The following is a 27500-nucleotide window of genomic DNA, read 5'->3' on the forward strand; positions in this document are numbered from 1 at the left end:
TCTCTCTCTCTCTCTGTCTCTCTCATGCTCTCTCTCTCTCTGACGCTCTCTCTCTCTCTCTCTCTCTCTCTCTCTCTTTCTCTCTCTCTCTCACCCCCTCTCTCTCTCTCTCTCTCTCAGTAAATTGCCCGTTCTGTCTCTGTAAACATATTAATCACTGTCACACACTCCGCTCTCACAGTGGGATTTTGAGCCGCTACAAGGTGAAACACACACCACTGTCATGTTCATCACACACACCTCAGCTTTACAGACGCCGGCCGTCTGCCCGAAGGCCTTTTAAAGCGAGGGTTCAGACTGAAAGGGACAGAAGTTCAAGCTACGGATCACAGTGTGCCCTAATCCAGTGTATACTAAATGGACAAAAGTATTGGGACACCTGCTCATTCATTCCCTATTTCTTCTGATCCTGCTTCTGTTGGAGTAACTGTCTCTACTGTCCAGAGAAGAAGACTTTCCACTAGATTCTGGAGAAGCATTGATGTGAGGATTTGATTGATTGATTGCATTCAGCGACAAGACTGTTACTTACTGAGGTTAGATGTTTGATAGATCACCACCCCACCTCACCATCCCCAACTCCCAAACACATCACAAAAGTACTGGATGGAGCTCCACCACCATTTACATTTACATATATGGCATTTCACTGACGCTCTTATCCAGAGCGACTTACTTGTATTACAGAGGAGGGCCAATGTAGTGTTAGGAGTCTTGCCCAAGGACTCTTATTGGTGTAGCACAGCATAGTCACCCAGACCGGGAATCGAACCCTGGTCTCCCACATGGTGTTGCAACTCAGTGGCAGGTACTGGTGTTATCTGTTGCGCCACACCAACCACCTACCCGTCATTCCAGAGAGCACAGTTCCTCCACTGCTCCACAGCTCCTCAATGCTGGGGGGCTTTATACCCCTCTAGCCCACGCCTGGCATTATTAGGCAGCATGGTGTCAATAGCTTTGTGATGTTGATCTGCTCACACTCAAGCTGTGTGTGTACATTTGCACATCTGTGTCAGCAATGGGTGCAACTTAAAGTAGCTGGGTGTCCACAAACATTTGACCATGTAGTGTATTTTAGTCAGTGTTGAACATTGCACCACAACTGTCATGCTGGAGGGAGCAGTGTTGGTTGATGCTGTACAGGAAGGCTCTCTGTGGGTGAATGTTTTGGTGAAATGTGGGGTTTATTTTTACCCTTCTACATACCTTTGTGAGTTATGTGCAGTTTGAGGCTTGTCTGGTTTGTGTCAAGGGACTGGTAGGTGTCTGAGGATATGTGTGTGTGTGTGTGTGTGTGTGTGTGTGTGTGTGTGTGTGTGAGTGCGCATGCATGGGACTTTCATCTCTAAAAAGAAAACAAAGCACATTCCTAAGGAGGTGTGTATGCGTGTGTGCTAGAATCCCCCCTCCCATCCCATCCCCTGCACTTATCTGTGTCTCTAAAACAATGCCCTCCTCACCACCTCCTGTCACACAACTTCCTCGGAGAAGACAAAAGAAAAGAAAGACGTCACCTTCCTCCCTCCGAAAACCAGCAGTCATCCCGCTCCACCTCTCCAAAGCTCGGGAATCTGTCTATCCCATCATTATTCAGGCCGAACATGCAGCAAAAACACACACCCCTACATTTCCACGAAGAAGTAGGTCAGGACCCACATGGATTAGCCATCTTGGAGGAAGAGTGCTAATCTAGGATAAGCAATATCTTTTCCTTAGGTTTATGTTTTTGTGTTTATTGGCATCCGAAACACACCAGCTATCCAGATCTATACTTTCCTCCTCTCAGAAATCTGATTAGGTTAAGTTTAGATTAAAAACTCAGGCAAAAGCAGATGGTGTTCCTCAAGGCTCCATTCTGGGACCATTTTTATTTTGATTTTCAACGTCTTTCCAGTAATGGTAGTCAACGTTTGTTCAGTAGATAAAGAGTGTAGTTGTATTTTACTGTATTTTAGAGATCATAGATTAAAAAAAAACGTTTAGCTGACCCGTACCTAGGCCATACCTGGGCCATTGTCGAAAGGAGTTGGACTGCTTCCTTATTCAATTCTGTTTATTAGACACAAACTGACCTTAGATCAGGTCCCTTTCTTTCAGAAATCTTATACACATCCCTGACGATTAGACATTCCCATATTAAAGCAGTTGGTGTTCCTCAAGGTGTCTTTCCAGTAAAGGTAGTCAACGTTTGTTCAGTAGATAATTTGCATTTTACTGCATTTTAGAGATAGATATACAAAGTTTAGCTGACCCGTACCTGGACTATTGTCGAAAGAGCTGGACTGCTTCCACAATTAAACTGTGTTTATTAGCAGCTAAACGACACAAACTGGCCTCAGATCAGGTTCCTTCCTTTCAGAAATCGAATACATATCCCTGATGATTAGACATTCCCATATTAAAGCAGCTGGTGTTCCTCAAGGTTCAGTTCTGGGTCCATTTTGAAGTGCTCACTAGTTACAGGGACTGTGTTTAATGGCATCTAAAGGAAAAGAAACTAACCTCAGTCCAGGTGTCTTGCCCCTGGAAATCATGTTTTTATTAATTATTATATATTATTTAAAAAAGGAAAAAAAATCTTGATGGTGAAGTATGTTCATCTAAATGTAGGTGGTATTCCTCAGGTCTATGTTCTGGGACCACTGTAATCTGATTTTTATAGTAGCTCACCAGTAACAAGTCAGTGTTTGTTCAATAATTAAAATGCTAAAAGTTTATCAAATTTTCAAGTTGAAAAAATACACTGAGCCTTAAATCAGTTGTATTTTTTAGCATCTTAAAGAAAACAGACTGTCTATAATTAAGTTTTCTTCCTCTCAGGTTATGCCTAGAGATTATTATAGAATTATTATTATTATATTTAATTATTCTTATGTAAAAGTAGCTGGTGTTCCTCAAGGTTCCATTCTGGGTCTGTTTTGAAGTGCTCGCTAGATACAAGAACTGTGTTTAAATGCATCAAACAGAAAAGAAACTAAGCTTAGTTCAGGTGTCTTGCCCCTGGAAATCCTGTTTTTATTAATTATTATGTTTTTTTTAGGAATTATTAGTATCAGACAGAAACAAACTGATAAGGTTCCTTCCTCTCAGAAAACTGAAAGACTCGACCAACAATTAAACGTTTTTTTAAAAGCAGCTGGTGTTCCTCAAGGCTTCCTTTTGGGACCATTTAAATTTGCATCTGAACTGCTCACCAGTAACAAATATCATTTGTATTACATTAGATTGTGAAAATAAACTGAACTTTAGGCAACCTCTAACTGGAAGTGTGCTTATTAGTATCGAAAAGAAATAAACTAATGAAAGATCAGCTTTCTTGCCCCTAGAAATCGTGTAATATTCCCATGTAAAAGCAGCTGATGTTCCTCGGGTCTCTTCTAGGACCCTTATAAATTGCTAGTTATATGTTTAACAGTTTACCATTAAGAGAAATCAGTGTTTGTTCAGTAGTTAAAATGCTTAAGTACATTTTTATTATGCTTAGAGTTTGTAAGACAAATAAAAACACATTTTAGGAGACACCCGAGCTATTGAAAAGCTTCCTTAATTCAGTTGTGTTCAGTAATGTCTTAAAAAAACAAGCTGTCTGTACTTAAGCTTTCCTCCTCTCAGAAATCTGGTTAAGCCTAAGGAGGGATAATGCTCATTTAAAAGCAGCTGGTGTCCCTCAAGGCTCTGTTCTGGGACCATTTTAGTTCTTAATTAATGAATTACCACAAACAAGTCAATGTTTGTATTTTAGAGTTTATAGAGTTACATAGTTTTTATAGAAAAAAACATTTTGGAGTCATTGTCCTCAAGGCTCCGTTCTGGGACCATTTTTATTTTTATTTTTAACGTCTTTCCAGTAAAGGTAGTCGACATTTGTTCAGTAGATAATTTGCATTTTACTGCATTTTAGAGATCATAGATAAGTTTAGCTGACCCGTACCTGGACTATTGTCAACAGGAGCTGGACTGCTTCCATAGTTTAATTGTGTTTATTAGCAGCTAAAAGACACAAACTGACCTCAGATCAGGTTCCTTCCTCTCCAATATACACATACACACAACTGACGATTCTCATATTAAAGCAGCTGGTGTTCCCCAAGGTTCACTTCTGGGTCTGTTTTAAAGTTTTGTAATTGAGTTGAAAAGACGTATTAACTCAGTTGTATTTATTCAGATCTGAACTATGCAAACTGACCTCAGAACAGGCTCCTTCCTCTCAGAAATGTATATGATAGTAATTATTCTTACGTAAAAACTGCTGGTGTTCCTCAAGGCTCTGTTCTGGGACCATTTTAGTTCTTAGATAATGGATCACCAGGAACAAGTCAATGTTTTTTTTAGAGTTTATAGAGTTATAGAGTTTACATAAAAAATAATCTTGGACCCCAACCTAAGTCATTGTCAGATTGAGTTAAAGAGTCCTTGTGTTTATTAGTATCTGAAAGATACAAACTGACCTCAGAACAGGCTCCTTCCTCTCAGAAATCTAATCACCACTGATATTAAATATTCTAATGTAAAAGTTGCTGGTGTTCCTGAAGGCTCTGTTCTGGGACCATTTTCAATTGCCTTTAAACTGTCCACCCTTAACAACTCAATATTGCTTCACCATTTACAGAGTTTATTTATATTGTTATTAGAGTTAGAGTTTTTAAGATACATTAAATACATTTTAGGGGACCCATAACAGGGCTCTTGTCAAAGGGTGTTAAGAACTGCTTCTTTAATTCAACTGTGTTTATTAGTATTGGAAAGAAAATCATTTCTGAAATGAACTCAAACTTCTGGCAATCCACACAATTTGCTTCTTAAGTGCTCACTTATAACTGGCACTGTGTTTATTTGGATCTGAAAAATGAACCTCAGGCTTTTTGCTCTTGGACATCTGTTATACGCGACCCAAGTAAAACATTCTCATGGAAAAAGCAGCTGGTGTTCCTCAAGGCTCCATCATGGGACCACTGTAGTTCGTAGTATTTTCAACATATCACCAGTAACAAGTCTATGTTTGCTTAATAGCTTATGTGTGTAATTAAAATGTTATTGTATTTTAGAGTAATAGAGTTTACATAAAAACACATTTTGGACCCATAGCTTCCACCCCTGAACAGGCCCCTCCCTCTCAGAAATCTGATCTACACAACTGATATTAAATATTCTAATGTAAAAGCAGTTGGTGTTCCTCAAGGCTCTGTTTTGGGACCATTTTCATTTGCTTTTTTCTGTTCACCAGTAACAACTCAATATTTCTTTAATATTTACAGAGCTTAATTACATAGTACATATAAACAGATTTGAATGAACCCATAACTTGGCTATTATCTAAAGGAATTGAGAACAGCTGCTTTAACTCAATTATGTTCATTAGTATCAGAAATACAAATTTATTGTCTGACATTGACTCAAATATCTGGCGCCTTAGACATGAGTCGTTGAGTCTTTAACTGTGTTTATTAAAACCACAAACTGACGTCAGATCAGGTTCCTTCCTCATACAAATCTGATAAGACAGAACTGAGATAAAATATTTTCATGTAAAAGCAGCTGGTGTTCCTCAAGGCTTCGTCTTAGAAGCAGAACAGTGTTCGCTAGTTACTGGGACTGTGATTATTAGAATCTGAAAAAAAAAACAACAACCTCAGATCAGGTTTCTTGTGCTTGGAAATCTGTAATTCATGTCCCAGGTGAAACATTCTCATGCGAAACAGCTGGTGTTCATCAAGGCTCTGTCCTGGGACCATTTTATTTTGTAATGAATGAACATCGCCTACCCATTTTCCTACTGTTTTGTGAAATTCTAAGTTGAAAAATAAATTTACGTGTACAGTACATTAGGCTAATGTTTGGACACCCATGGCCAGATTGCGAATATTCCAGGCATAAATTAAATATTAATTTAGCATAAATTAAATTGAAAGTTAATTTAATACACAAATGTTTATTTACTAAATTTAACAGATTAAAAAATAAAACATGTTTTTTTTAATGTCATGCATATGTTTTATTTTATTATTTTTCAATGTTAAATTCTGTAATTAAATAGAATAATTACTAAATATTTTATTGTAAAAAGATTGTCTGTGTTTTGGCTGCCCGTCCACACAAAAATGCTGTCTTTGGTCACTGAGCTTTTAGAAAATGCTGGAGTTTCTCAGTGTTGCTTTATGAAAATGTTTCCGGCTGCATCTCAAATATCTCCTTACTCCCTATATAGTGAACAGCATAGGTCATAAAATACAGCGTCTACACGCATATAGCCCTAGAGTTCAGATTTCCACATGTAAATAAACATATGGTTCCATTACAGATAAATAACTAATTTAGAATCCGTAACTTCCTGACCCGTATAGTGCACTACATAGGGAGCAGTGTGGAATTAAACCTCGGTATTTGTTTCTTTCTGCTTCGTGATGTTCTGCTACCTCTACTGTGGGACTGTTGCCCCGTCCAGGGCTGGCATGGACGGAAAACTTTCAGAAATGGACCAGGTGTACGGAATTGAGTGTGGGCGGGGCCTAGTAGAGTTTCTTGTAGCATCTCTGATATTAACATATGTCATTTGGCCAGGGGCGCACAAACTTTTGAACAGTTCACCTGTTTTAATTAGTCCTGGGGCGCTGCCGGGGACTTTAGGGCCCCGTGAAAGGATGTTACACTGGGTCCCACAGGTCTAGCAATTCTGCTAATACTGCATTAAGACATTTTTATAGCCCGTCAGGTACAGGTCCTAGCTTCCACCCCAGCACAGCGTCCTGGTGTGCAAATGGCCGAATACCCTGGCATTATCCGACTGCACCGGTGTGCATTACACTAGCTAGAAGAGGCTCATGAGAAGTTGTGTTGATCCAGGATGAGTCGATAATTACTTTCCAACAGTAAGTTTTGAGCAGCAAAAAGTTTCAAACATTTGTGGAACTTCTTGAGTCCTGCTGGAAAAGCATCCCAGGAGGTTCCTCATGAATCTGCTTCAGAAACAGGAGGCCTGCTTTGAAGAATCTCACAGACGTCTGGATTTCTTTGCCACTTTGCTCACTGCATAATTCCATGTGTTATTTCCTAGTTTGCATGTCTACCAGTGTTCCGTTATGTGGAAAAAAGTTAAGAACAGTTCCAGGCTTTCGACTGGACAAAAGTATTGGGACACCTGCTCGTTCATTGATTGTTTCTTGCTAAATCAAGAGTATTAAAGAGCTGATCCTGCTTCTGTTGGAGTAACTGTCTCTACTGTTGCATACTGTTGTACTGTTGCATTCCGCCAACTAGAGCGTTAGTGAGGTCAGGATGTTGGATAGATGATCACCATCCCACCTCATCATCCCCAACTCAGTATCCCAGAGTTACTGGATGGAGCTCCTCCACCGTCATTCCAGAGAACACAGTTCTTCCACCTTGAGGTGGATGCTTGCTGAAGAGGTGGGTACTTGCTGACCTGCTGAATGCAATCAAATCCTCACAGCAATGTTCCTCCTCCAGAATCTAGTAGAAAGTCTTCTTCTCTGGACAGTAGAGACAGTTACTCCAACAGAAGCAGGAGAGACTCTTTTAATACGCTTGATTTCAGAAGAAAGAAACAAGAATGAGCAGATGTCCCAATACTTTTGTCCATATAGGGTCTGTTGAAAGGTCAGCAGTGGTGGTATGAGATTGTGGGCGTTCACTGGTCAAAGCTTATGTTTATGTTTTTCCTTTTTGTGCAAACAGCACTTTCAAGTCCCAGGCAAAGGGGCGAGAGTGAGAGAGAGAGAGAGAGAGAGAGAGAGAGAGAGTGTGATGGCATTCCTCCGTCTTTTGCACAGATAAAGCTGAAGCCGTCTCAGTGGGCTACCTTAGCACTGTCATTTATCCCCCCCTCTCTCTCTCTCTCTCTCTCTCTCTCTCAGTTGTCAGCAGTTGGTCCCTTGTGCTTTACTGTTGACTCTGAGTGTGTATATATGTGTGTGTGTGTGTGTGTCAGCGACTTGTCACAGTGCTGTCTCTGGTGTGTGAGTGTTGATGTAGTGTGTGTGTGTGTGTGTGTGTGTGTGTGTGTGACCTTTGAGTGAATGCCCATCCATTAGGGAACACCAGGAGAGATAAGGGACACAACACTGTCCTGTTACAGAGACAGAGAGAGAGAGAGAGAGAGAGAGAGAGAGAGAGAGAGAGAGAGAGAGAGAGAGTGTAACATTCTGCTCTTTACATTCCTGTGTGCGGTCAGCCGTACAGACAACCTGACCAAGAGGCCACTGATAAAAGAGGGGGGAGGGGGGTGGCAGAAATGAATATACAGATGTAGGGAGGGAAAGAGAGAGTCAGAGAGAGAGAGAGAGAGAGAGAGAGAGAGAGAGAGGGGCGAGTCTTTAAACAGAATTTGAAGCACCAGATCACTACTCCTTCATACACACACACACACACACACACACACACACACACACACACACTAGTGTATATCGGTGTGTCTTTCTGTCTCATTCCCAGCCATAGATGCCAACGCCGTAACCACCACTCAACCCCGTCACAACCACTCTACACCATCACCACCACTCAACCCCATCACAACCACTCTACACCATCACCACCACTCAACCCCGTCACAACCACTCTACACCATCACCACCACTCAACCCCGTCACAACCACTCTACACCATCACCACCACTCAACCCCATCACAACCACTCTACACCATCACCACCACTCAACCCCGTCACAACCACTCTACACCATCACCACCACTCAACCCCACTAAACCCCCGTCATAACCACCACTCAACCCTGTCATAACCACCACTCAACCCTGTCATAACCACCACTCAACACCCGTCATAGCCACCACTCAACACCCGTCATAACCACCACTCAACCCCGTCACAACCACTCTACACCATCACCACCACTCAACCCCGTCACAACCACTCTACCCCGTCACAACCACTCTACACCATCACCACCACTCAACCCCACTCAACACCCGTCATAACCACCACTCAACACCCGTCATAACCACCACTCAACACCTGTCACATTCAAAAATGAGAATAAGAGCATGCGATTTTTATAAAACCTTCAATCCCGTTATGTTCACAGATCTTAGACACACACACACACACACACACACACACACATATATACACAAAGTTTGTGGACACCCCTTATAATGAATGCATTCAGCTACTTTAAGCTGCACCCATTGCTGACACAGATGTGCAAATGCACACACAGCTTGTCTAGTCCCTGTAGAGAAGAAGTACTGCCAATAGAATAGGACTCTCTGGAGCAGATCAACATCATGACCCTATTGGCTCCATGCTGCCTAATAATGCCAGGCGTGGGCTAGAGGGGTATAAAGCCCTCCAGCATTGAGGAGCAGTGAAAGAACTGTGTTCTCTGGAATGATGGTGGTGGAGCTCTATCCAATACTTTTGGGATACTGAGTCTGGGGGTGCAATCAAATCCTCACAGCAATGCTCCTCTAGAATCTAGTAGAAAGGCTTCTTTTCTGGACAGTAGAGACAGTTACTCTTTCTTTATACCCTTGATTTCAGAAGAAGCAGTGAACAATGAGCAGGTGTCCCAATACTTTTGTCCATTAATGTATGACCAGATAAACACAGGTTAGCATTCCAGAGGGCCTTTAAAGTACACAGTCTGCAGTGGAGCAGGTCTATGTAGTTCTACCGACAGGCTAGTCTACACCCCCCCATCCATCCGTCCATCCATCCATCCGTCCGTCCCTCTGTCAGTCTGTCAGTCAGCTCTGTTGTTTGCGTTTCTTTATCAGTCTATTCCATCAGTCCGTCTTTGCTCCTCAGTCCAGTGTGTGTTTACATTCTCCTCTTCCACATCCCTCTCTCTCCCTCTCCTGCTCTCTCTCTCTCTCACTATCACTCCATCTCTATTCACTTCCTCCATCCATCTTTTCTGTCTGAACATCCACCTCATCAATCTCTCTCCCTGTCCTCCCTCTCTTCACCTGTACTCGCCCGCTCTTTCTCCTCTCACTGTCTCTTTCTCTCCACCTTCCCTCTCTCTCTTTCTCTCTCTCTCTCTCTCTCACTCCTCCTTTCCTCTCTCCTAATTTCCCTCCTGTAGCCTGAAGCAGTGCTCTAATGATGGGCTGAAGTGTTTCAGAGTGAGAGCTGAACTCGGCCTCACACACACACACACACACACACATACACACATACACACACACACACTTACACACAGCTACAAAACACACCTGAAGGAGAGAGATAATGGCGTGCATGCAGAACCACACACACACACACACACACACACACACAAGGAGTGTGAAAGTGCATCTGAAGGTGGCTGTTATAGTTGAACTGAATAATTGATTCATTGATTCATTTTTAACCAGCAAAATCGAATCAAATAATTTGGCAAGAAATACCAAAACAATCTGGACTGACTCGTTTAATCCTTCAAGGGATCATAATTGAATCAATCAATAATCTTGTAATGAATCATTTACAAATCAGTGAATCATTTTGTAAAGAGTCAATCAAATAATTATATGAGTTATTAAAGAATCACAATAAGAATCAAGTAACTGAATCATTTTCTAAACCATCTCAACTGAATCACTGGATATTTCTCTTAAATTCAAATAATTTAACCATTTCCAAAAAAAAATAATTTCCTAACCAGTTCCTAAGGAGTCATACTTGAATCCCTGAATCATATTCCAAACAATAAGAATCAAATAACTGAATAAATTAATAGAACAATCTTAACTGAATCATTTATTCTTTTACCAAATAATCAAAATGTAATCTTTGAATCATGTTCTAAACTATCTTAATTGAATCACTGGATATTTCCCTTAAACTTGCAATCAGTTAATTAATTAATTAAATAAAAGTCCTAAAGAGTCACAATTAAATCCTATGAAAAATATCCCAAACATTAAGAATCATATAACTGAATAAATTCCTAACAATCTTAACTGAATCATTTGATCTTTTTCAAAATAATTATAACTGAATCCTTCAATCATGTCCTAAACAATCTTTATGGAATCACTGAATCTTTCTCTTAAACTTGCTATCAAATCATTGAATCATTTCCCAAAGAGTCAATCAAATAACTGCACGAGTTCCTAAAGAGTCACAATTGAATCCCTTAATCATATCCTGAACAATAAGAATCAAGTAACTGAATAGTTTCCACTCTTAACTGAATCATTTTCCAAAGAATCATAACCTTATCATGAATCAAATCATTTAATCCTTTCCATCCAAATTAAATCAAATAATTTCATAAATCAAAGTCACTGAGTCACTGAATCATTTCCTAACGAATCAATCAAATAATTGACTGATTTTATTAAAACATCCTAACTGAATCCATCAAAGCACTGAATCATTTCCTAAAGAATGATCTAGTCAAACTGTTGTAAGGTCTGAGATTTTTACCCTACACACACACACACACACACACACATACACACATAGCATTCCACAGTCAGCTGACCCCGCCTCTGGCCGGTGTTCTGGGTGGATCAGTGTGTTCAGGCTGATTGTGTTGACCGCTCTCTGTTTGAGCGGGTTTTTAGTGAGGGGCTTTCTGCACTCCGGTCTGACCTCTGCAGCGGTCTCTCACTACAGTGGGTCACACTCAAACCACCTCCCCCATGAGAACAGCTCGAACTACCCCAGCGCTTCTCTCAGGGAGTTCTAAAGGGTGCATCAGAACACCAGTGGGTTTGTACACATAATATGGACAAAAGTATTGGGACGCCTGCTTATTGTTCATTATTTCTTCAGTAATCAAGAGTTTTCTAAAAAGTTCTCCTGCTTTTGTTGGAGTAACTGTCTCTACTGTCCAGGGAAGAATACTTTCTACAAGATTTGGAGGAGCATTGCTGTGAGGATTTGATTGCATTCAGTGACAAGAGTGTTAGAGAGGTCAGGATGGTGAATAGATGATCACCACTCCAACCCCAGACTTAGTATCCAAAAAGTACTGGATGGAGCTCCACCACCATCATTCCAGAGAACACAGCTCCTCCACTGCTCCACTGCTCCTCAATGCTGGGGGGCTTTATACCCCTCTAGCCCACGCCTAGCATTATTAGGTAGCATGGAGCCAATAGGGTCATGATGTTGATCTGCTCCAGAGGGTCCTATTCTATTGGCAATACTTCTTCTCTACAGGGACTAGACAAGCTGTGTGTGTGCATTTGCACATCTGTACATTAACATATCTGTCTCAGCAATGGGTCCAAGTCATTAAAAAGGGTGTCCACAAGTATTTGGACATGCAGTGCACATTAATCTTCCTATAGTGGGTCAGGTGGGTTTATTAGGGCGTCTCTGAGCAGGGAAACTCAACGCTACAACTTTTACGACACCAACTGCATAACTGGCCTGAGGTCAAGCGGCAACTGCCTTTAATGTTCAACACGTTGTCTCCCATAATGCCTCGTAAACCCAGACACGGCACGCCTGACCGCCTTCTTATCCGCATTACGTCTCAGGCTACACTGCAACAAGCACAGTTTAGGCTGTTTACACAACACCAACCGCTGCTCCGCGCGACCCCACCACCGGCCCGCTCAAACGGCCGCCGTCTTGGCTCGTAAACCTGCGCCGCCATTCCGCCAGTGGAAAGTTGAGCACTCCTGCGCTGTTTCAAGTGTCCTGACCTCCCCCAGCCTGTAATCCCCTGCCCCTCCTTCCTGCGCCTCTCCAAACCCAACCTGTGTGATTAAACTGCCGTTAATCTCCAGCCTCGCCGCGGCCGTCTTGACCCCTGACCCCGGGACAACAGGCCCAGCATTCTGGCAAATATTCTCACGTTTCATTGTGGGATCCGCATGTAGGACGTTCTAGGAGCGGGGCTGTTTTTACAGCTTTGTTTGCGGCCGAGGGAACCCGGTGTGTTGACTTACGCAGCGCTATCAGTGCAGGGTTGCTGGGTTTAAAGATTTAAAGAATAATCACAGAAAAAATAAATAAAAACTGACTTTTAATGAAAATATTCGGAAATAGTGAGCATGGAAACATCGTTACAGAGTAAATCTCTTTTATTATGTTTTAATCAGGTCCAGACGTGTTTACATGCTCTAAAGGAAAGGCCTGATCGTATATTCAATGACAATTTTATTTGCACAGATTTTTATGTATTAGTGCGGAAATACTGTTGGTCTGTATTCTCTAAAGCTCCTTACTGACGTCTTTTACAGCCGTACTGACAGGCGGTGAACCTGAAAAACGCTCATTACCGCCACCAGGTTTCATTGCCGTAGCAGGCGACGTTGTGTCGGTAATGACGTGTTGCAGACGTTATCACGTCTTCAGGAGGAAAAACGCTGAGTCATAGATTTTCTAACACTACTCAGCAGATATTGTATGATTCTCTTTAAATACAAATAAATAATGTGGATTTTTTTTTGGTAAAATATTGCCGTAACGGTATGAGCGGAATGAGCGGTATGAGCGGAAATGAGGCTGAATCCATAAATCAACCCCTCAAATCTCACTGCTCAGGTGCTTTCAAGTGCTTTTCAGGAGTTAAGTTTCTCCAAGGCTAATTGGTCACACTCAGGTACCCCTAAATGTGTTTTTATGTATTTTTATAAATATGTATATTTTACTTTATTTATTATAGGCAAAATAACGTTGGTGTTAGCTGTAGATATAGAAAATATATAATTAAAAAAGAATTCAAAGAATTAACTACAAATACTACAGAATTACCTGAGCTCTAACTGTTGATGAGCCGTTCCGCCATGCCGGAAACAGAGTTACGTCATGCTTCAGCTTCCAACTCCTGGTGGGAAACTTTTTGGTGGGTATTTCTGATAAAACACTCATCTCCAGCAAACACAAGTTACCTTTCAATAAGTCCTCACCGGCTCACAAGCTGTTGCAGTAATGACAGTTATCACTTTTTCAGGAGGAAAAACGCTGAGTAATGGATTTTCTAACACTACTCAGCAGCTAGGGCACGATTTTCTGTAAAGAAAAAAATATGTTTTTTTGTTAAAATATTGGCGTAACGGTATGAGCGGTATGAACGGTATAAACGGTAATGATGCTGAATCCAAAAACCAATTACGTGATCAGCTAAATCTAAATCTTTAAGTGCTTGTCCGGGGTTAAAAAATCTCCACTGAGGTCACTGTGTTTTTTATGTTTTTTTTATAAATAAATAAATAAATAAATATTCTGCTTATTTATTGTAGATAAAAAATACTAAATGTTTATTATATACTAAAATGACTATTAGAAGAAACTACAAATACTTTAAAATTACCTGAGCTCTAACTGTTGATGAGCCGCTCCACCACGCCGGAAACAGAGTTACGTCATGCTTCAGCTTCCGACTCCAGAGGGGTCGGCCTGGGGTGCCAATAAAACCGCCATCTTCAACAAAGCAGCATTACCTTTCGATAAGTCCTCACCGAGCTCACAGGCTGTTGCGGTGATGACGGCAGCGCTGGGGGACAGTGTTACCTGGTTAAGCTGGACAGACAACAATGTAGATAATACAGTCTGCAGATGTCTGGCAAGGTTCTGGTGCATCATTCATTTTAATGATAATTTCCTCTTTAATAAGCTATTTATTTATTAAGCTATTTATTTATTTCTAACATGTAAAACCGTTTATCACACACCTACTCTTACACTGCTCTGCTCTCAGGATCTCTACAGCAAGCCTGTTAAATATCTCACAGACCCCCACCACTGAGGAAGCAGCTTTCATCACCCGCACCCCCGATACGCCTTAAACTGAGGGGCACTGCCCCAGAACGCATCACAAAAGGCGGCTCAGTGGACACTAAACCACGCCCCCTTTAATCGAGCTTAACTTTAATTCAACATCTTTATAATTTGTTCTTTTATTAGTATTAGTTTTATTTTTAATTATTTATTTTGTGTTATTATATTTTTATTATGTTAACTATGATTTGATTACTTAAGCCTCATGGTTTGAGTGGTCTGTCATGTCTATTATTGCTGGTTATTGCATTTCAATTATATTATTTGTTTTTGTTTTATGTTCTTGTTTCCTCTTTTGTTTACTTTCTATATCATTTATCTTTGTACTTTACAGCTGAGATCCACATCATTCATGTGCTATATAAATATGATTATTTATATATATTTTTTTATCATCAATGTAATTAATATTGTTGTTATTGACATTATCATTATCATCCGTACAATCTTTATTATTATTATTATTATTATTATTATTATTATACTTATTATTATTATACTTAGTATACTTAGTATAATAATAATTATTATTGTTATTATTATTATTAATAATATTATTGTTATTGTTATTATTATTATTATAGTTCCTGCCATTGTCTATCATTATCTTCAGTATATTATTGCTATTATTATCATTGTTATTATCATTATCATCAATATAACGATTATTATTGTGGTTGTTATTGCAAATATCATTATCATATTTATTATTATTATTATTATTATTATTAAAGCCTAAGCACTTAAAAGTTCCCCTAACTGAAGAATTATCCTAAGGTATCAAATGGGCATCCATATGTAGGGCCAACATGGAACCCACAGACGAAACTTTCTGTTTCCCAGTTGGGCTCCCCATACAGACCCCACATGGACATGTTATCTAGAGCTGTGGCTTGTTCAACACCAGAGGATCAAATCTCACAGCTTTATCCAACCTCGTCCCAACAATCAGCAGCCATGAGCTCCTCTGAGCAGCTGCTGATCAATCTGAACACTCTGAGCAGGAGGAGGCTATAAGAAGACAGCAGAGACAGCAGAGCCGGTTCCTTATGGAATTTCTAACTTCCTAATGGAGTTAATAAATGACCGTTAGCAGGAACGTTGGAGGTCAGGCTGAGGTCTGGAAACCAAAAGAACCTGCAGAGAGAACTGCTGGTGGGACTGATCAGCAAAGCAGATCAGCCTCTGGAGTGGTGGAGCACTGTTCTACTGTGCAGCGACTTCCACAATAATATAAAACATTCATGGAAGATCATCAGTAGAGGATCGTCCTCACCACAAACCTCAGCATCAGACGTTTTCAGAGGAACGTCTAGACAGGCCTGGTGCAGCTCGGAAACAGCCTGTTTAACTCTACGGGATAAAAACAAATACAACAAATGTTTCGATGATCAGCACATTTGCCAGATAGCACTCCAATAGATGCGAGCACTGACCACTAAGTGACCGGCTCTGAAACCTTTCCCCTTCGACCTTCTGAAACACAGCCGTTATTAAACCTGATTTATCTCCAAACCCTCACTCAGCTATTCCTTTAAGAGTTCGCTAAGGGGTCGTTCATTATCCCAGCAGGAAAACACTAAATGGCTCAGTGAGGGGGGATCACCAGACCCATGAGTGGATGGGTATCTGCTAGCCAAATGTTTGTGGACACCCCTTCTAATGAATGCATTATTCAGCTACTTTAAGCTGCACCCATTGCTGACACAGATGTGCAAATGCACAAACACAGATTGTCTAGTCCCTGTAGAGAGAAGTACTGCCAATACAATAGGACTCTCTGGAGCAGATCAACATCATGAGCCTAATTGCCTAATGCCAGGCATGGGATAGAGGGGTATAAAGCCCCCCAGCATTGAGGAGCTGTGGAGCAGTGGAAGAACTGCGTTCTCTGGAATGATGGTGGTGGTGGATGAGTTTGTGATGGTTATCTATCCAACACCCTGACCTCACTAACTACCAAACCCTCTTGTTGCTGAATGCAATCAGATCCTCACAGCAATGTTCCTCCTCCAAAATCTAGTAGAAAGTCTTCTTCTCTGGACAGTAGAGACAGTTACTCCAACAAAAGCAGGATCAACTCTTTTATTACCTTTGATTTCAGAAGAAACCAAGAATGAGCAGGTGTCCCAATACTTTTGTCAACAGGGTGTATGGTATCTAAAACAGGTTAGCTCAGTGTAGCATCCTTAGCCAACCTCTCCTCTAATTTAGGGCATGCTTCTAGTGGTGCATCGTTCTTCCCAGCATTCCTAAACGTCCTTTTTTCCTCCTATAAGAGCAGATTAGTCTTTGCTGTGTTTTGGAATAGACCCAGAGTTCCCTCAGCCGGTCCATAAACACACAAAGAGGAGCGCTTCATCATGGTATTCACAGCACAGCCAAAAAAGGTCATGTAGCAGCATGCAGGGTTGGCTCTTCAGCACGCAAACTGTGGGCATCAGGACTGGATTACATCAGGGTAATAAAACTGAACCCAGTTCTGCTGCCTATTGCACATGGAGCGGATCTGCCAAGACATGTCTGGAGTCTGAAGTGTGCATCTTTAGTTTCCGTACTGAAGCCATCATGAAAGCTTATAGCTCAACAATTAGCATGGCGCTAACTGTACACCTGAATCACTGAATCACTGATTCACTCCACCTCAAACTGAAACAGAAGTTCAGTAACCCTCAATAGACTTGCTGGTGGTTTGGCACTGAGGCCTTGTCCCAATTCTCACCCCCTTAACCCCTCTTTGAAGCACACAGTTAATAGTGGGTGTAAACAGCGGTTGCTCCTGCTGCCCATTCACTTTCAATGGGAAGCACTGGTGCAGCCGGGCGGTGCAGGATTGGTCGAGCCGAGACACACTTTATGCAAATGAATCCGGCCAATTTGCTGGATCTATCCAATCAGAGGACGTTGCGCTGGTGTTTGCACAATAAATGTCCACATAGCAACGGATAAACGTTCCTGGTGAAGCTCGGAGAAAAAGCTCATCGCCGTTTCGGCATTCCGGGTCCTTTCTGATCCATCCCTGCCAAAATACAGGGAGTCGGATCAACCGCCCATGTACTGATATGCAACAGCAGACCCTCCAATATTTACAAATATATAATAAATTAAATGCAGGAACGCATCCTATGACCTAGCTGATGCTGAAAGCAAGCACCAGTCACCTCTTGCCCTTACTTGAAATCTATCAGAACCATAAAAGGTTTCCACATAAAGTGTTGGACATGGATGGCTTTTGGCCTCTGCCTTTAACCAATCAGTGCAGTGAGCAAAGCACATGGGCTTCAACAGTGGCAGCTTGGGGAGTCTGGGTATTGAACCCACAACCCTGTCACTATAGTCAGGCGTTCTGGTGGTGCCACTTAGCCACCACTACTGGCCCTTACAGGAACAGGGGTAACTTACACACTTAAATTAAGAACTTGAACACCCTACAGCTGCAAGGGTACAAATGTGAGTAATGGGACAAGGACAATGCAAATCTATCTTGGACCATTGCTGCAGCACCTGGCCTCTAACACTCTGCACAAGGCAGTGGGTTGTTCAGCTGAGCCGTGAATTCAGAGCTGCTCCTGGTGGGAAGCCATGAGTTTAAGAAAGGCTAGGTCATTAGTCTAGGACTAGTAACACTACAGTATATTCAGGTATTGGGCATTACTGTTCAGCCTCCTTCCTCAGTCGCTATGAGGGTATTAAGTGTTTTAGACCCAAAGGCAATGGTAAAACCCATCCTAGGCAGCACCATATAGATAATTATTTGGTGCAAAAACTTTGAGGGAGCTTTTAAAGGCATTGAACTGGGAGTCCAGAGAGATTTGGCAGACCATGGAGTGGTGGTTCACTGTTCTACTGGCCATGAACAAGTAACCACCAGAAACTTTCAGAAAAGCCAACAAGAGCAATTATAGCCACTTCACACCTGAACCCTCAAGTTGGTGGAACTTCTTAACCATCACCCAACCAAACCAAGACAGAAATAAGTAGAAAAGGCTTTATTTGATTAAATACAAATCAAGTGCAAATGGTTAAAACTAGTCATTCGACTCATTTCTCAGCTGCTTTCTTGCCCTTTCTCACAGAGGCTTTCTGAGCTGTGGCATTTCCTTCCTCCTCCCCATCACTCACTTTCTGAGCTGCCTTCTTTCCCTTCTTCGGTGCTGCCTCCACTGCCGCCACCTCCTCCGCTTCCTCACTTGCCCCTTCCTCTGCTTTCTGAGCCCCTTTCTTTCCACCTTTCTTCGCTGTAGCTTTCCCAGACTCTGCTCCCTCACTCTTGGAGGCCTTTGAGGTTTTCTGAGCTTTGGTCTCCGATTCTTCACCAGCAGCTTGCTTGGCCTTGGGCTTCTTAGCAGGAGCCACCTTTGAGGCAGCAGCATCTTTCTTGGCCTTCTTAGGTTTGTCCTCCTGCAACAGAAACCAAGCAGTTAAGCAGATCAGCTTCAGGTCTAGACAAATTAGCCTGGAGCAGAATTAGGTCACTGGTCTCCCCAATGTTTCCCCATCAAACATGAAGACCTGCAACCCAAAATGTTCAAGTTGCTCAGCAGCCTTTAAGACCAGGTTCTGCTGAAACGGTCATGCTAGAGAGTACATTAAAATCCCATTCAATCAAACTTAAGGGCCCAATTTGTAGAATAGTCCAATTGAGGACATTTAGCACAGTGGTACCAACTAGCAGTCAAGTCCAACTTGAGATGCAGCCAAGCATTTCTAGGATCCCACCCATGGCAGGAAAGTTACAGCTGCAATTACCAGCTATTCCCCTGCATAGCAACTGCTAGGGCTATAACACCACACTGTTTTCATTAGTACTGCACTGCTGCATCATGGCCCAAATCAGATTTCACACCATCCTTAATGTGACCTAGTAAACATTCCTCTGAACAGTTCATACCACTAAAGCAATACTTAGTCATTCTCTTTCCAGAGCATGACTGGCAAACTGAGATGGTTCAGGTTGCATAAAACCCAGATAGAAAAAGTCCTACATTAAAAGCCAGGTTGCATTTTTCCCTTCACACTGCTATAGTCACACAAGGCCAGATTTGGGCCACTTTACCTGCTGTGAGAAGGTAAACCCATGATTAGCATAGTAGCACCATAAGCTGACGCTCTGGCCTGTTTCATATGAAGGAATTGCCATTGAGGAAAGCAAAGGACAAGACTACACAAAGGCCATGATATCAAGTCAAATTTAGCTGGACTAGCCAACATAGTCATGGCAAGTTAGTACCATATTAGCTTGTGGCTAGCATGCTTGAGCAGGTCACCAAAGCACATGCAAGAGCCTGCAATCATGTGAGAAGTTCAATGAGTAATGATCACCACTAATTACTTTTACAAGCGTACACTTCAAATAAGGCCTTAATGTGAAGGAGCTGCAAAAAATGTGGGCTTCATAACATGAACTTACTTCTGTAGCAGCCTTGGCCTTCTTTGCAGGCTTTGTCTTCTCTGCCACTAAATAGAAAAAGACAGTCAGTCAAACTGGCAGAAAGGCACAGCTACAGAAAGACAAAGGCAAGTTCTGCACTCCTACCTGCATCCTTGGCTTTAGCTTTACCCTTGCCAACATTGGGGTTAGCATTCTCCTTAGCCTCCTTGGTCTTGGGTGGTTTAGCATCTTTGGGCTTCCTGACTGCAAGCTGAAGATGGAGAACTGGTTAAAAAGAGCTACCAGCATCATTAACTGCCTGATCTCAGCAAACAAGGGCAGTAATGCCAGCAATACACCCAATTAACCCTTTAGTTTAATTAGCTTAGCTTTAATGACCATGATTAACTTGCACATCAAGGCATATTTCAAGTTATGCAAATATTCTGCATTAGTCAGATCCAGATACTCAATTACATGCATTTGTGTTTTGTTTAATGGAGACTTATTTTTACTAAAGTATTCTCAAGCACTGAGGATCTGCTGTGTTCAGCCCATTATTTCACAAACCCAATTACCATCAAAGCCCATCATTTAACAGTAAATGAGATAGCAATGCCTTACAGCATGCATAAAGGACTAGTGTGGAGTGGGTGAGCACAGGAGGTCTAAAGAACCCCCACTCCCCCAGCATGTCTTGGAGAACCAACCACTGAGTCCAGATCTTCAAGCTAGCTCTTCAACACCAGCACAAAAGCAGCAGACCTCTTTGAGGAGACACTTACCCTGAAGCGGCCTTGAGCTCCAGTTGAAGTGGAGTTAGCAGGTCGCACCAAAACTCCAGACTCGAGGCCTTTAACAAGCGCTCTACGGACCATGAACTTAAGCCTTGTCTCGTCCACTGTCGGGTGCTTTTCTCTGATGAAGGTGCGGACAGCCTGAGCAGAGACGCCTTTCCTTGAGTCCAGCTCTTTCAGGGCCTCCTTCAACATCTCCATGGTTGAGGGATGGGTTGAGGCCTTTCGTGGGGCTGCAGCTTTGGTGGGTTCTTCAGAAACTTCTGGAATAGCCCAACACTCACATTCAGAAGTTTAACTGATGTAGAACATCAGACTCAAGCACAAAAATAAAGGTGCCAAAGGTCAATGCTTAGGCCTGGGTGATTATAGTAGAAGACCCCCACAATTTGACATGCAGGAAAAAACAATGCATTTAAGCACTGACCACATCCACAACAGCCTCTCAAAGGAGTGTTGTACATCATAAAGCTTCACAATCCAAAATAGTGTTGCCATATTGCAGACCTCTACCACCTCAATCAACCCCAACTGACCCATCGTAACCTTAAAGAAAGGCCTCAATTAGCTTGCTGAGCCACATCACAGGCAAGACCATCTTCAGGAAGGTTGGGGCCACTACTGTAAACCTCAGGCTCAAGCCTGCCAATAAATAAGCCTTTAAACTGGCTTCTAAATATCATGTGGGATCCCTTCAGAGAGTGCTAGAAGAGAAACATGCACATTTCTCAAGTAAAGAGAAAACACCATTACCTCCCATTGGCTTTCAAGGGCCATAAACAGCATCCAAGTTCAAAGCGATCATGAACAAACAACCACACTGCTCAACAGGTCCACACTTCAACAAGAGCAGAGCAGTAAAACCGTCCCAGGTGGGCTGTAATACTCTCCACTCCAGCTCATTCCACAAGACGGAAAGAGCAACACTGTTGAACATCACACCACTACATTAGCAGTCAATTGGTGCGCCAGAAAGCAATTTTGCCAGCTCCTTCCATCCCACACAAGCCTACAGGAGATCATTTTGTGCTAAATCTTACTTCAGAAGCCATCATTTCACAAATGAACACTAGGGGAACAAGCCGGGTTAAAAATATAATACAATTAAGGGACTTCAAATCAGACTGTGGCTAAAGGAAAGGGTCTATTCACCAATACCCTGAATAGACAGGTTCTCAGCTTTGTTGAGTGCCCTCAAACCCTTACCTCCAGTAAAAGTACCATTACTACAACAAAACATGAGCTAAATGCCTAAAAAGCTTAGAAGACTAGCTCAAGCAGGGGAGCTTTAGTCTCCAAGCATCCCTCAGCAAAGGAACTGAAGTGTGCAAGACTACTCTTCTGTTTTAGGACCATTTGATGCAAAATAAAGAGCAAAACTAGAGCAAAGCATTCCTGGATCTGAACCAACTAACCATAGCCTATAAAGAGACTCAGGAGATGAGGGGTTGACAAATGTGGCCCCAGCTAAAGTAAAGCTAATGAGTAAGCTAGCATCATGGACACCAACCAAAGCTATACTGGCCTCAAACCAGCACCCACTTGCTGAGGAAGCTCAGGCTCCCATGTGCTGAGGCCAAGACATTGCATTGACCATTAACAATAAGGTACACCAAAAATTACCCCTCCTCATACAGCTAGATCTAGAATTTGGGTACTTTCAGATAACCAAGACATTCAGTTCTTAGAGGTTTTAGGCACAATAGAGCTAAATGACCACACATCACACTTCCTACTTCCTAGACAACTTGAATTAAGGCCAATTACTGCACTTCTTCCATTACTAGTTACAACCAACTGTATAAAAACAGTATTCTGTGTAATTTAAGCAACTAAGTGTTAAATACAATGTGACTTGCACCCAACAAGGTCACACCCACTGGTGGGAAGATATGCAGAAGGCTGAGAGGTGGGTCACTGATACACAAATAGGGAAACGTTAATTTTAATGGTTTAAATGACTATGTCAAATCTCATCATAATTGTTAGACTAAAATTTGACAAGTGTCCAGACTAGTCATGCAACATCTAGTGATGGTCACATGCAGGTAAGGCACATCCACACCCAACAGGGAGGCCATCAACAATACTAGAATACCAACTCCAGATTGTTGGGTCAGATCATGTCAGGCTTGCATAAAGATTCCCACACTGATTTCAGATTTCCCCCCTTAGGAATGAAAGGGGGTGCAAAAGTTTATGCACAATGGTCACACCCAACCAACCACTTAAAATACCCCAAGAGCCACCCAGACACTAGAGCAACCACTTGAGACCAGAACTACTTAACCACTTGCCACAGAACCACTAAGACACCATAGCAACCCCTATTATACTATACTAGGGCATTCATCTACCAGCCACTTAGCATCATAGTAACCATTCAGGATACCATTGCAACCACCCAACATGCTTACAACCACCAAGATGCCATGCAGAATCAAGTGATGTTAGCACATGCCCCACATGGAGGCCATTAGCAAAACTAGGAGTCAAACTGCATTAAAGCCATAATGAGCGAGTTATCAAACAAGGCCACCAACAGTCCACCATTTCCATGAAGAACCCCAGTCCCAATGCCTCAACCAAACCAGCTACATTTGACTGAGCTGTGTGTGCCAACAGGCCTTAAATCAGATACTACAGCTGGAGCAGTTATCCCACCATAGCACTGTGCTAACCATTGCCCATAAGCTTCCATATTAACTCACTAACATTAGCATTGAACAAAGTAAGCCTAGTCCACTGTTTCTAAACCACTCAAACCCAGACCACAGACCTGCAGATGTTTCCTCAGGACTCTCAGCTGGAGGAGGGGAAACCTTGGTCTCTACTGCCTTCTTGGGAGCCATTTCTAAAACACTTCAGGCCTTAAAACTCAAACAGCTGCAAAACAGATAAAACTCTTAGAGAAGTGCTTAACATGCCTTCCCTCAGGACTCTATTTATACCTGAGAGAGGCCGGAGAGCCTCACCTGTAACTCGTTAGCTGACATCACACCCAATCAGCCAATCAGCCAATCAGCTGACCTGATTTTAGAGCTTTGTGGAGGCCCATTTCCCGCCAGGTAGAGAAAACAGGTGACTCGGGTTCACAGCCTGCTTGTGTGGAATGTCAGTATAATGACTTCTCTCTAGTCTCAAAAAATTGACGTACTTTTATAAAAATAATAATTTATATCCTCAAAGTCGTGGTTCTGTGTCCGAGCAATGACTTATTTTCTTAGAGTTATGATGTACTATTTCAAATAAAGTGATTTATATCTGCAGACACATGGATTTGTGTCCAACTAATAATTGAATATATAATATATATAATATAATACATATTAAAATTACTTATTTTCTCAGGCTTATGAACAATCATTCACAGAAATTATGTACAATTGTGTTTAAGATTAAAGTGTTTTAGCAAGTTTGACATTTATTTCTTATCTCGTTCACAATCAGGTCAAATAAGGACATGTATAACAGACAAATGCAACTTAAATTATAACAATATTTTTTCTAATATACTAACAAATGTATTTTGTGACAAAATAATGACAAAATTATTCAACCCCTTGGTCACATACATCATTAGTACTGAGTAAAAACCCCTATTATTGCATTATTTCATCCATCTACCGACCATTTAGCAACACCATTTAGTGGCCACCTAGCACTGGCCTAGCAACCACTTAGTAACACTAAAGCATTCATCTACCAGCCACTTAGCAACACTATAGTAACCATTTGGGATATAGTTGCAACCACCTAGCAACATGCCTACAACCACTAAGAAACACCATACCATCTACCTGAAATACCGTACCAACCAAATGGGATCAAGAGGGGTTAAACATGGGCCCTATCTCAGTTGTTTGTCTATCAGCCACTTAGCAAGACCATAGTACTGCCAATAGAATAGGACTCTCTGGAGCAGATCAACATCATGACCCTATTGGCTCCATGCTGCCTAATAATGCCAGGCGTGGGCTAGAGGGGTATAAAGCCCCCCAGCATTGAGGAGCTGTGGAGCAGTGGAGGAACTGTGTTTTCTGGCATGATGGTGGAGGAGCTCCATCCAGTACTTTTGAGATGAATTCAGGAGTTGGAGATGATGAGGTGGGGTGGTGATCATCTATCCAACATCCTGACCTCACTAAAGCTCTTGTCACTGAATGCAATCAGATCCTCACAGCAATGCTCCTCCTTCAAAATCTAGTAGAAAGTCTTCTTCTCTGGACAGTAGAGACAGTTACTCCAACAGAAGCAGGATCAGCTCTTATAATCCCCTTGATTTCAGAAGAAACATCGAATGAGCAGGCGTCCCAACACTTTTGTCCACATGGTGAGTTTCTTCCTCCTGCATTTTAAAGAGAAGCGTGAGTCACACAGAGAAAACCTGGATGTGAAATTAAGCTTCATTTAGGCACTAAAGTCTCTGCTGTATAAACACAGCATAAATAATTCACTGTGTGAGTGTGTGTGTGTGTGTGTGTGTCCTTTATTAGTCTGGCTGCATCATTCATCTACCTCAGAGTCCTTAAAGCGAAAGTGAAAAATCCAATTTACTGTCCACCTCTTAACCCACATGTGGTCAGTCAACCAGTCAGGCTTCTTTAGATTTAGCAGAGGAGCTACGGGGCTAACGTAGCTAATAAGTAATAGAAGCTAATGCACACCACTTAGCATGGTGCTAAGTGCATGCTAACTGAAAATGACAGAGATTAGTGATAAATGTTTAATAATTGAGATCGTATTTCCACAACAGGACACACCCCCTACCACAGATTGCGTCAACCTCCAGCCTCGCCCAGCATCGCTACCACGTCAACCTCCAGCCTCGCCCAGCATCGCTACCACGTCAACCTCCAGCCTCGCCCAGCATCGCTACCACAGCAACCACCAGCCTCACCCAGCATCGCTACCACAGCGACCACCAGCCTCACCCAGCATCGCTACCACAGCGACCTCCAGCCTCGCCCAGCATCGCTACCACAGCGACCTCCAGCCTCGCCCAGCATCGCTACCACAGCGACCACCAGCCTCACCCAGCATCGCTACCACAGCGACCACCAGCCTCACCCAGCATCGCTACCACAGCGACCTCCAGCCTCGCCCAGCATCGCTACCACAGCGACCTCCAGCCTCGCCCAGCATCGCTACCACAGCAACCACCAGCCTCACCCAGCATCGCTACCACAGCGACCACCAGCCTCACCCAGCATCGCTACCACAGCGACCTCCAGCCTCGCCCAGCATCGCTACCACAGCGACCTCCAGCCTCGCCCAGCATCGCTACCACAGCGACCACCAGCCTCACCCAGCATCGCTACCACAGCGACCTCCAGCCTCACCCAGCATCGCTACCACAGCGACCTCCAGCCTCACCATTGACATAAATGGGGATAGGCTGAGCTACATGCCATTCTGCAACCAGCCAGCAGAGGTGCTAGAGGTTGGGAGGTTGGGAGCTCAAGGGCCCAACAATGGCAGCTTGTTGAGCCTGGGTATCGAACCCACAACCCTAGTCATCAATAGCCCAGGGCTCTAACCGCTGAACACGACTGCCCCTGCCCCTGTGTGATGGTCAGCATTGAACTTAAAGTAGCTGATTGCATTCATTAGAAGGAGTGTCCACAAACATTTGGACACATAGTTTACCTACAGACTGCGTTTAAAGCTGTGAAAATCCCAGAAAAACCCAGAACGAAATGAAGCAGACTTTCAGCGTGGCAACCCTGACGGATACATTCCTCAGGTCCCAAATAGAGGACACGTCCAGGAAAAGGAGGACGGATGGTCCCCCTATGCTGTAGAAACAGCAGACAGTGTAGTGGACTCCGATTGGGCTGGATTGTTCACCAAACTGCTTCTCTAACCCTCCCGCCTGCGGTCAGCTCATTAACCACAAACACACTCCATCAGATGTTAGCGCTGACCGCTAGCTGACCAGCTTTAAACCTTTCCCCCGTAGCTTTCTAAAAAACACGGCCATGAGTCCTTATTAAATCTGATTTATTAACCCCGAACTCGCTGCTCTGTCTCAATTACCCCCGGAAAAGACGAAGGGGGGAGAGACACGGGGGCCGGTGTCGTCTGAAGGGGCTTGAGCCGCTCGGTTTACGTTAGCTTGGAAGCAGAGCGAGAAAAGAGCTCCAAATCTTTCTGTTTGGGCTGGGAAACGGAAAAGGCTGGGGGATAAAGTATATGCGGACGGAGTACCTTTGACACGCAATTACTTACAGCAAATTGGATTTGCTGATAGTGGAGTAATCGCGGGGAGAATGGGCCTTTGTAAGATTGCGGTTGTGTAATCAACAGTAAATGTGCTACGCTTTATTTAATGAGTTTGTTTGATTGTAGCCTTGATTAGAAAACCTAGCGCTGAGTGGAGTCTTACACACACACACACACACACACACACACACACACACACACATAAACCCACACCAAAACACTCCCACACACCCTCTCCCAGTCGGAAAGATTTACTGTAGAACTCATAATCTCTCATTAGCGCAGTAAACCATGCTAACTAAGCTAACTTTACGGGCACATGTGTGTGTATGTGTGTGTGTTTGAATCTCAACGTCTTTGAACACACACACACACACACACACACACATACACACACACATACA

At 42.7% G+C, this 27500-nt stretch overlaps 2 protein-coding genes across 2 annotated transcripts in view; one reads left to right on the forward strand and one right to left on the reverse strand.

The window, feature by feature from the left end:
- Nucleotides 1-27500, forward strand: part of dlg4a (discs, large homolog 4a (Drosophila)) — a 220820-nt gene that overhangs the window by 69035 nt on the left and 124285 nt on the right. The gene's annotated exons all lie outside the window — the stretch shown is intronic.
- On the reverse strand, nt 18745-23723 carry h1m (linker histone H1M). The gene is made up of 5 exons (XM_072692687.1): nt 23651-23723; nt 20860-21134; nt 20240-20345; nt 20114-20154; nt 18745-19104 (listed from the first exon to the last, which is right to left on the reverse strand). Exons 1-5 carry the CDS (start codon nt 23721-23723, stop codon nt 18745-18747), a joined length of 855 nt encoding a protein of 284 aa, XP_072548788.1.

Source organism: Salminus brasiliensis, chromosome 1, assembly GCF_030463535.1.
Source record: "Salminus brasiliensis chromosome 1, fSalBra1.hap2, whole genome shotgun sequence".
Classification (NCBI taxonomy): domain Eukaryota; kingdom Metazoa; phylum Chordata; class Actinopteri; order Characiformes; family Bryconidae; genus Salminus; species Salminus brasiliensis.